General features: G+C 40.4%; 1 protein-coding gene across 1 annotated transcript; it reads right to left on the bottom strand.

The window, feature by feature from the left end:
- Window positions 1-3,359: 3,359 nt before the first annotated feature.
- Window positions 3,360-9,241, bottom strand: LOC115373216 (serine/threonine-protein kinase nekl-2). Its single transcript, XM_030071487.1, has 5 exons — window positions 9,103-9,241; window positions 7,903-8,048; window positions 7,232-7,370; window positions 6,789-6,896; window positions 3,360-5,616 (listed from the first exon to the last, which is right to left on the bottom strand). Exons 2-5 carry the CDS (start codon window positions 8,046-8,048, stop codon window positions 4,621-4,623), a joined length of 1,389 nt encoding a protein of 462 aa, XP_029927347.1. The 5' UTR covers window positions 9,103-9,241; the 3' UTR covers window positions 3,360-4,620.
- Window positions 9,242-10,987: the final 1,746 nt, after the last annotated feature.

Raw genomic sequence — 10,987 nt, 5'->3', positions numbered from 1 at the left:
TGTTTTTTTTTGTTTTTTTCCTTTCATAGGCTGAATATTTTTTGTTCTACATTTTAGTTTTGATTTGACTCCATTCTGATGTGGATAAGCTGTGAGAGGAAAAGTTCATTACAGGGTAGTATTGAGATAACCAAGGGCAATGTGACTTTCAGATGTATTTTTTTCCCCTCTCTTTTTGAATTCTGCACAGTCCAGAGTGGCCTTATCAGATCATTAATAAAACTGATTACTCAAAAGTGGAGTGTTTTTTTTTTCAATGAATATTTTGTTTAAACAAACTGCACCTATACAAACTGGGTCAACTAGACAAGTGAAACAAGACTGAGAATAGACTGTATTTGCATGTGTAAAAAGTCGCTCAATAAGTAGGGACAGTACAGTAAAAAGAATATGAAAGTACAATATGAGTGTGCTATTGGGAAAAAGGCAGAGCTTTTTTTTTTTTATCTTATTCATTTCATCTATTCATCATTAATACTGTATTACTGTCACTGTGTACTGTATATCAGATTTAGCATATTTAAAACACCGTGGTCCAGCGCAGGCAGATATAACCTACTGAATTTAACACTGACTGGCGGGACGTCCCGGTGGCTCACCTCGGAGAGAAAAATACACTAAGCTAAACTAAGCTTAAGTACAACAATTTAAAAAATATATATATTGAAAGAAAAGCGTTTGATGATTCTTAGGCCACACTGGCAATTCAAGGCTACAGTTGGTTTTTAAATGACTTGTGAGGATTAAAATGTATTTTCACCTCAAATGCAATCAGAAATAGACACGTCACACTTGGACTGAAAAAATAAATAAATAAATAAATAAACCTAAAACAGGCCTTCATTCCCCTCAAACTGCATTTGAAAGGATATGACCTCAAAACCTGAAAGCCTTCATCTTCATATCTCACTTCCATTCAAATCTTCTTCATCATCAACATCTTCGACTGTAACCCGCCAAGCATCGACCAATTTCCTGTGTGACCTATAAAACCAAAAATTAGTATCACAATGCCAGCCAGAATTTGTTTCTGTACCACAGAGAGAGATAATAAAGTCGTTTATATTACTCAAAGTGTTTAGCTGCATTTCCATATGATAAATAATAATAATAATAAAACTTTATTTGTATGGCACCTTTCATGCAAGAATTGCAGCTCAAAGTACTTCACAATAAAAAGAACATTTGAAACATTAAATAAAAAATAAAACTAAAAAATTAAAAAAGGAAAAGGTAAATAAAACAATAAAAGACAACATATAAAGTACATTAGACTCATATAAAGTACATTAGACTCATGAAGTACAGTAGATGCATATGAAGTACAGTAGATGCATATGAGGTAAATAATTCTACTTCACATTATAATAACAATAAATGGGTGCCAGCGGTCTCTCTACTGTATTTTTATGACCACCATTCATTTTTATTTTTGGAATCCAAGAGTTCCTGTCTGTCACCTGTGTAAACTGCACGCGTCATACCAAGAGAAGAGACGATCAGATAAACTCTCAGCAGCAGGAAACTCGACTCTGGGGTATCATTTCCCACTCAGTCTCAGCAGCAGGGAGGAATGCTGTCAAGCTGGTGCAGCAGGACAAGAGAATCCCCTCCTGTTCCTGAGAAAACCACCATTTTTTTTTTTTTTTTAACCAGCGAAGAATGCCAGTGGGATGAGATAATCCCACTTACAATAATAATAATGTTTCCAGAATTCTCGAGTCCAGTGTCATTTTGTTAATCTGTCTTTCCCTGCATGGTCTGAACATATACATTGGAAACAAGTGGGATTATCTCACCTCAGTGGCAGATTTTTTTTTTTTTTTTTAAACATATTTTAAGAAAAGACTGAACATGAGACTACATGACTTGTTAACATAAAGGTTTTTGCGGTGTTGGTGTGTTGCATGCATTGTGTAACAAATTAACAAATTACTTCAGCCTTCAAAATGAGCCAGTTTCTAATCTGAAGAACAGAATTCCATGAGTTTAAAATATTAATCTGCAAATTATTAATTTGCAGTAAACAGGTTGGGTTCAGATTAGGGTATAACATGTTACTTGGCATTAAAATGATGAAGATGTTGGCATTCAGGTGTCCACATATAAATAATGATGCCTTGGTCAAGCAAATGAGTTTTATTAACTAGTTTCTGTCAATTTAAAAAAAAAAAAATACATCCAAAACATTAACACAGTGCATTTTTAACAGTGTAACTGTAGTGTTTGTGACTTTACAAAACCGCCTGCATGGGCTTCGTACGGTCGTTTGTATGACCAACATCATGAGGAAACCACCCTCTGAGCCGTAAGAATGAAACTATTTTTGAATCCGCTGAAGAGCAACAAACACTCATAACAAAGATTCCTAAAACGTCAAGGAAGGTTCACAAGGCTGCTCATGACGATCTGGGACATTTCTTTGCAGCAGTGCTGACACGTCGACTGGCTAAGGATGACATTTTTTACTGAAATTCTCAGGATTTTGTAAAATCTTCCCCGCGTTCACAGTCACCTTGAAAGCCCTGCTACCTTTGTGACGTATGAGCTTCTTTAGGACATTCCTCACCATAAAAACAGTAGCAGTTCCGGTGAATAGACAACAGTGTTATCAGTCAACAACCATTCCTCTTAACAACAGGCCTAGGCTAAACTGGAGGATTAAAGATCAGCTTTGGATGATGGGTAAGCATACGAATCATTACAGTGTAGTTGAAAAGATTTAGTGCTTTGATCAAGTTAGTTGTTTGGAATTTACAGGACAGGACACTAAGTACAGAACAAGAATAAATAAATGAATAAATAGGCCTCAAATCCCATCGGACGCTCTCTGGCTTTTGCTTTTGAACAATGAGAATGAGGTGATGCATGATGACGTGATTATTATTATTTGGTTCCGCAATTCTGTGGAAATAGTCATAATTACCAGCCAAGTCATGCTTACGTGTTTCGGTCATGCGGCCGGACGGGACAGTCAGTAATCCTGCTTTCATCTTAATGTGCACCTCGACTCCTGAGAAATGGGCGAGTCAGCAGTGCTGGCAAACGGCCCGGTGAAATTTACCAGATGACGATGCAGGTTAGGAGCAGTTCATTACCTCGGCATTGTTGCATAAAAACAAAAGTACTGATCTGTGACACAAACGTCTCTGGTTTCAAGACAAACAGTAACACCATGAAACTTCTACTAATGCTAAATCTAAAGTAAATGTAAAATATGGCATGAAATTGTAATTAAAGTAGCAGTGGTGTTATACATAATACATTATATCCTTGTAATTAAGCATGTTGGTATCCTAAGTTTTATGTATAATGCATGAAAAAAAATCTCGGGGTGAGTGTTTTTTGTTTTTTTTTTAATTTGCTTTTCAGCTGTGATCAAAAATGCGATCATTACAAAAGGAACAATCCCTCCATATGTCAAATCGCTGTTTTCTGGTGAAAGTCTTACATCATAAAAGCATCTCTTCCTTGGAAAATAAGAAAAGCAGTTTTGTTCTTTGCCAGCCATGCTTTTTTTCAGGGTTTGAAAGGTTTTTGTCACTCAGAGGGTTGTAGAACTTAACCACAGAAGACCGTGTGATCCCCCAATTTCACATCAACAATCAGCGCTGGGGGTTATGAGGCTTTTACCCGACAGCCAGAATGTGAAAACGAGTGTTGCAGCTGCACAGCCTCTGCACACCAGGTCTGTCTGTGATGATGATGAATTATGAACATACATATAATGTGCTAGTTTTAAAATGCATGTGCCATGTTCACCGTCCTATTCAGTGGTTTCACACCCACAATTAAATAAGTCACCCTAACCCACAGTATTCACACATTCGAAAACATTCACAGACAGTTGTTCCTCATGCCTACAAATTCATGACACGGCCCGATATTGTAGCACGTTACTACATGACTGAAAACTTTTTCTTATACTCTTTTTATAACTTTGTGGTGAATCCCCTTTTAACTATACAACAACAGTTTAAAGTGAGGTCGTCACCTAATTCTGTGGAAATCACCCGTCTCACAGTTTTCGTTTGTCTTTGATTTTTTGGAGGTAAGAAAAATCTGAACTGACTTAAAATGCAAGTTCTCTCCTCTTAATTTAAACATACATCAACAATCCAGCAGGAAACGTTGAGAGAGGCTTTTGCAACAATGTTTTGTAAAGGTTGTGCAATGTTGCAACACAAAGCCTGTGTGTGCTCCTTGAGAAAAATGTTATTAGTCTTAACATTATTAATCAAAAGCAGTGTCAAATGTTCTACATTATGAATGTGTTTGTTGTCATTTCGCTTTGTGACCTACCAAAAAAAACCCAACAAAGAAAAATCACATGCAACATCTGTGATGAAAAAAGAAAAATCACAGTTCCTCACACATTACAGTACATTTCATTGAACAAGGATGGCAGAAACCATGTTTTTTTGGTTTTGATACAAAATCAATACACTCCTGAAGAAAATGTATCTTGTATGCTCTCCTATGTAAAAGAAAATTTCAGAAATTAATTTTCAGACCTCCACATAGCTTATCATACAGCCAAGCATGCACTCAGCATTTTACAAGTCACTGTGGGGAGAGTAATCCCCTGAATGGTATCTCCTTGAAATAGACCTCCAGTTCCTAATTGCTGTTAAACTTTACATTGTCGTACTTGACTATCCTCCCACCTTTCGTCACCACCTCCTTCTGCTCCCATGTTTCAACCTCCCCATTTTTCTCCTCGTAACGCCGCACCCGCACCATCCCTGTCGTCGGCAGGCCGCAGGGCAGATCCTTGGAAGCCTCTTGGTAGAGCATCATCTTCATAAAGTCTTCACTGAGGCCTGCTTTGCCTGCCGGGACCACGGCCTGGCTCTTGTCCTTGTCCCTGCCCTCTGTCAGGTGTGGGGACAGAGGGCGATGCACTGCGGCCTGAGGACGCAGCGCTGCGGTGCCCGGTTTGGGAGAAGGCGCGCGGTCCCATTTCAGCGGCGATGGCGACCTGTCCAGTGGTGACGGACCCCTGTTCATTGGTGATAGATCCCTATTCAGTGGTGACGGACCCCTGTTCATTGGTGATAGATCTCTATTCAGTGGTGATGGGCCCCTGTTCATTGGTGATAGATCTCTTTTAAATGGTGATGGAGACCTTTCCAGTGGTGATGGACGCCTGTTCAGTGGTGATGGATCCCTGTTAAATCGCGATGGAGAGGGGTCTCGGATGTTCGTGCGGGGTGCGGGTGGCTGGAGGTGGTCCTTTGGCGGAGGCCCAGCAGTGATTCCTCCACCTCCAGCCCTTCTTATGTCACTCATGACCCCGGCCATGGAGGCCCTGAGAGAGGGATTGCTCTCCACCATCCTACAGACAGCATGGCAGTACGGCTGATCCCGGAGCGTCTCCTTGATCTTGGCGGGACAGACGCTGGGGGTGTGCAGTCGAATCCGGGCGCAGAGCTCGGCGATGATCTTGCCCATGGCCCACACATCTGAGCGCTGGCTACGCTGGTTGCCCCGCTGCAGCACCTCGGGGGCCGAGTACGCCTCATTGCCCATGTCCATGGCAGAGTTGAGACCATTTCGGAAGAACTTTGCCAATCCCAGGTCGATTATTACTGCTCTGTTTGTGTTGTGCTCTACCTGGAAGACAACAGAGGGTTTTTGTTTCATGCTGAGCAGCTTCCAGAAGGATATATTAGTTTATTACAAAATTAAAGATCAAAATTAAAGGCAAAACTAATACAGTTTATGGTGATGTTTACATAATGGGTAATGTACAATCCATTGGTCAATCTGCTTCATCTCAGGGTCTTCACTTCACCCTGGCAGAGCTGGTTTTGTGATAGAGATATGCTCTGCATTGCAAAAAAATCTCAACAAGTCATCTACTCTCATATTCAATGTAATTTTTTTTTTTTTTTACAACAAGTGTAAAACTCAGATGTAATGTTTTCACTTGTTTCCAATGCAAATTCACTTGCTACAGGGTTTTTTCTTGGGAGCAAGTATAAATATGTCGAATCAAGACAGTATGAGGCAGATCAGCCCACTAGTACCAAGAAAATGACTCTTGATTCAAGAACATTATGGAAACAAGTTGATTAGCACTGGAAACAAGTGGGGATATCTCATCCCACTGACTTTTTTTTAAAAAAAATCTTGTTTTAAGAAAATCTAGACTTTGAGACTGAAGTCTTGTTAAGATGGAGATTTGTAGCATGTATACATTATCCTGTGAATTACATGGCTCCTACCAAAAAAAAAAAAAAAAAAAAGCAGGATTTACAACCATATAAGTATTTGTAGGTCGCATCATTGACTACACTGAAACCGAATGTAAACGCTGCAGCAAGTCAGGTAAGGTCAGCCTCTAACCTGCAATTAAAGGTTTTGTTTACCCTGTTTGCCCAGCTCTCGATGGGAAAACTCTAGAAGCAGGTATTTTGAGGAAGCTCTGGACGATTTCCTCGCTGGTAAGAAATTGATTGTAATATTCTAGTATGAGTCTTGACAAAGGCCTTTATGTTGACACACGATCGTCATTTTTAAACATTTGCCCACATAGTAAAGGTTTGATTTCTTTTCTTCACATGATAAAGAGTGTCTTGGCTTAATTTTTTTGAGCACTGCAAAATAGTTACCACACTAAACAACAGCAGGCGTCTTAAGATCTTGTTTGACAAAATGATAACTCCTTACTAAGCAGTCCTTTAACACATGGTCAAAGTTTTTTTCCCCCGTATTGCGCTTTGAAAATGAAAACTCTTTATAGGCCTACTGTATGTTGATGGTACTCTGCGGCCTGCACTCACCATGATGTTCTCGGGCTTGAGGTCTTGATGGACAATGTCTTTGCTGTGGAGGTGAAGCAGCCCCTCACACATGCCGATGATAATTTTGCCTTTGTTAGCTGGAGTCAGCTGCAGAGACAAGCGAGGAGCAAGGAGATCAGGTTCAGCCACACTGGCCACACACAACATTAAAGCCACGTTCCAAATACTGAGCTGCACACCGGTTTGCCTCAAGCTTCAACGAATCTGCCTCCACCCTTTCACACACCCGCCACTCATGACTGAGCTTACAGCCTCAGGTGAAATTGATAAAAGTATGAAAGCATACTTTATAGCTGGATCCATCTGGTTAGACTGCTTCATCAAAATAGGAAGTGGTTCTCATTTTATTGTGCACCCGGTTTGTATTCTAATCCTAATTCCCCCTTTTTGTCATGAATTCCCCTCCACCAAGATAACTGTACCTGTATTTTTGACTTTGCCGCTTTGAAGATGGTGGTCTCTAAGTCCTCGCCAAAGATAAACTCCAGGGGAATCACCCATTTTCCATCCTTGAGTGTTATGTTGCCCAGAAGCTTCACTATGTTGGGGTGCTCTGCCTTACTGTCGACCACAATGAGGAAAGATGAGTTATGTGATGAACTGATAAATTTGAAAAATGTTCTCTTACAAATGGCACAGCAAATCAAAAAATAATACTACAGCACGTGGAGAGAGACTAGAAAATTTAAAGTCTCGACTAGCAGAAATAAAAAACCTGTATTTAGATAGACATATCCCTGTCCTATGAAAAGAAGGCTTGCATGCCCCTTTGTAGGCTGAGAAATGTCTCAGACCTGCCTGACTTTGAAACTATTGAAAAACCTGCTGAGTAACGTCAGAATCATGTAGGTCAAGCTAAAAAAAAGACAAAAAAAAAAAAAAAAAAAAAAAAAAGCCAGCTGCGTAGAAGCCTACTTCCTCAAAAGCTGACGTTCTGGAAATACGAGGGTTTTACGCATCAGTTATTCTAAAGGTCATTTGTAAAATGACATCTTCATTTTTTCTTTATAATTCCCATCGTTTTATATTTGGCTTTGCAGTCGTTTTTGAGACAACAAACACTGACCTTTCTTATGAAAGCACTTGTACTTACTTGTACACATCACACTCTCTCTCCAGGTCCTTCCTGCTGATGAGCTGGTGAGGAACTCTCTTTATCGCAGCCCATGTGTCATTGTACTTTTCTTTGTAGACTTTCCCAAAACAGCCTGCTGCAATGGTGCCAGTGGAATACGCCATCTAGACAAAAACGATGTGGGTCGGAGGATTGGGTTGGAAAAGAGTTACCTTTTATGTTATGACACTGAGGTTGCGTAGAAAGAATATAATTATGTATCCTTAAGTCTCCCTTTTGTTCGGAGTGTCGACATTCCCCACCAACGCTCTTTAAGAAAAATATTCAAATGATAGGGGATAACCTTTCACAGGAAGGGCGTGCCACCTCGCTTGAGCAAGAGTGTGCCAGAAAGGGGGAATTTCATACTAATCATCTTGGAAGACAAGTTCAGAGCGGTAGAGCATGCATGACTCATCTCTGACAAATAAACTACATGAAAACAACATGGCTAATAAAAAAACGTGGTTTCCCACAGTGACCAACGAGTTCAAGCGTAACGGAGCTTGTTGTGTAAATACAGATCTCTTGGTGCTCAGGTGCACTGCCATGTTCACCGTTTTAAGGCTTTTGACCAAAATGGGGCCTCAGGTCAGCCGCTTGCAGCCTAATGCACATGACTCCTCAGACCTTTGAGCTGAGAGTGTTGTCAGAAGGGGTGATAAAAAAAAAAAAAAGCTGACAAACTGGTACATCAACCTTGGGAGACTCTGAAATAGCTACTGCGGGATGTTAGCAGCTGGCTTGTGAAGTAACCACATAAAAAAGGAACAATGGACCAACATGCTCCGAGTTACATTTGCATATTGCATAACAGTACAGTTTTTTTTACACAGTGCAGTCATCTTACAGGAACAAACATTCAGGACTCATTGCCTTGAAGCAAAACAGTACCAAATTAATGAAAGGGCAATCAGCAATTTATTCCTATTCAATAAACATTTTAAATAATTATCCATCATTGCACTGAAAAACAGGCCCTCTTCAACTAATATCTACTGTAGATGAGTTCAAGCCAAACCTACTGACTTCATTGCTTCATGGCAGTAGAGAACAGTAAAAGGCCCACTGCTGATTTTTAACACCAGACAAATCTGCAAGCGTCCGACAAACAGCAAATATCTCAAGAAAACCAAAAGCCTATGATGTTGTCTCGCAGATATTTTCTTCAGCACTTACCTTTATAATGTTGAGGCGAAGCTGCAATGTCAGGTCTGAACATGAGTTTACATAGTTGTGTCTTTAAACCTGTTCCACGCCTCCTCGTACCTGCTCCATGCCCCTGAGCTGGAGAGCCACGCCTTACTGCCGCAGCCATTGGCCTGGAATCCACCTGAGGAGCAGAAATACACCGCAAGTAGACGCTCAAACGCGAAAAAGGCCATTTGAATGCAGATTGCATAAGAGTAGGAAACTACACATACAGAAAAACACAGAAAAAGACATGACTCAAGGATGGAATAGGGCAGTAACACTGACAGAAGAAGGATAGTCCACTACCACCGTGACCACACATACAAAAAATAGATATAAACATAGGCCTGTGGAATTATAAGACACTTTGGATGAACGCACACAACAACAGGTTTATGTTAAAGTGTGCTATGGTGGGAAGTGGGGCATAGGTTTACACATTGGACGCTGTTATTGCAGTGCACAATTTAGAAATAGTTCATAAAACTTTTAATAAACTCTGACCCCCTCGGTATGAAATAGTCTACAGAAATAGAATCAGAACTGAATGATATTTACTTAAAGCCCCCATATTTTATTAGTTTTTTCCTCAGTAATTTAAAATATGTATTAGTGACCTTTAAAACATCTGTTTGTGAAAGAATATGGAAAAAAAACACCTACATGCAGCTCTTGCAGTGTAATTTTAACCTCCTCTGCGTCTCTTTTGTCAAAATCACGCCATTTTCTGCTAAAATGAAGAGAACAGAAAAAACCCTGCTCTGATTGGACAGTTTGGTTACCAACGGCTGTGACGACAAAAGCAACAGCCAGTGAAGCTCCAAAAGTGGCTAAGAATGGTAACCCCTCTGCCACGTGTTAGTCCTGCGTGATTTCACTAGGGTTTCAGAATCAAAATGGCGCTTAAAATAAGGAAATAACGATGAAAGAGGAGGAGTCTCAGATTTTACTTTTCCCTGTCTATTCATACGGCGACAAAATATATCGTAGGGCAGGGTCGTCTGAAGAACCTGTGAACTATGGACATGAATCAGGATGAAACTGAAAACTGGATGAGGCCGGCAGTGTTCACGAAAATACCAGTGTGTGTGTTGTTTCTGTGGCGTGGTCGTCTCTCTATTTGTCCTCTCTCTGTTACTCATTATCATCGTTGGCCGTTTACTGAAGCTCGGTTTGTTGCAAAATGACTCGCTCTTCACAGTTACATTACAGAGTCATTTTCCCCACTGAAACTGGAATTACTAGGCTACATAGAGAGCCAGGGACACTGCAACATTAAACAAACTAAAACAACAACTATTTCAGTTCGGAAAAGATGTGGCAGTTTCCAGTTTCACTTTCCCTTTTTTTCATGCACTGATAATTTTAGTCAGATCTCCCATGGAAAGGAGGCTGTTGATCTCTGAGATGAACATGGCTAAATGAAGGTTAAATCAAGATAAACGAAAAAGGTATATGGGACCCTGCTTATTTCTGTGAAACATACTCGTGCTGCCAGCCTGTGTGACGTCTGAGTCAGGCTTGGTGACAGCCAGTAGATGGAGATGTTTCCATATAGTCACTGACACATAAATCGACTCATCATTTCCTGATAGTCTCACAGAAAAGGACCCAGACAATTTCACTGCGGTGTTGCTGTTTATCTCGGCGACAATGTCTCGTTGCACGGATGATTTTGTTCAGCCTTGGACAGAAAGTAAGTTTGGCAATATTTTCCAGCTCATTTGAATGCATGAAGTTAAGATTATGAACTCTATTTCTCAACACCTCGTGGTCAGCAGGGCTGAGCGGGCGTGCTACACTTCTCATTCATTTTCACGCCGAAACAGAATTTCATGGACCGAGTTCCGTAGAGACTAATGATTTTGCA

Source organism: Myripristis murdjan, chromosome 16, assembly GCF_902150065.1.
Source record: "Myripristis murdjan chromosome 16, fMyrMur1.1, whole genome shotgun sequence".
Classification (NCBI taxonomy): domain Eukaryota; kingdom Metazoa; phylum Chordata; class Actinopteri; order Holocentriformes; family Holocentridae; genus Myripristis; species Myripristis murdjan.
This window is presented reverse-complemented; position numbering and strand designations above follow the sequence as displayed.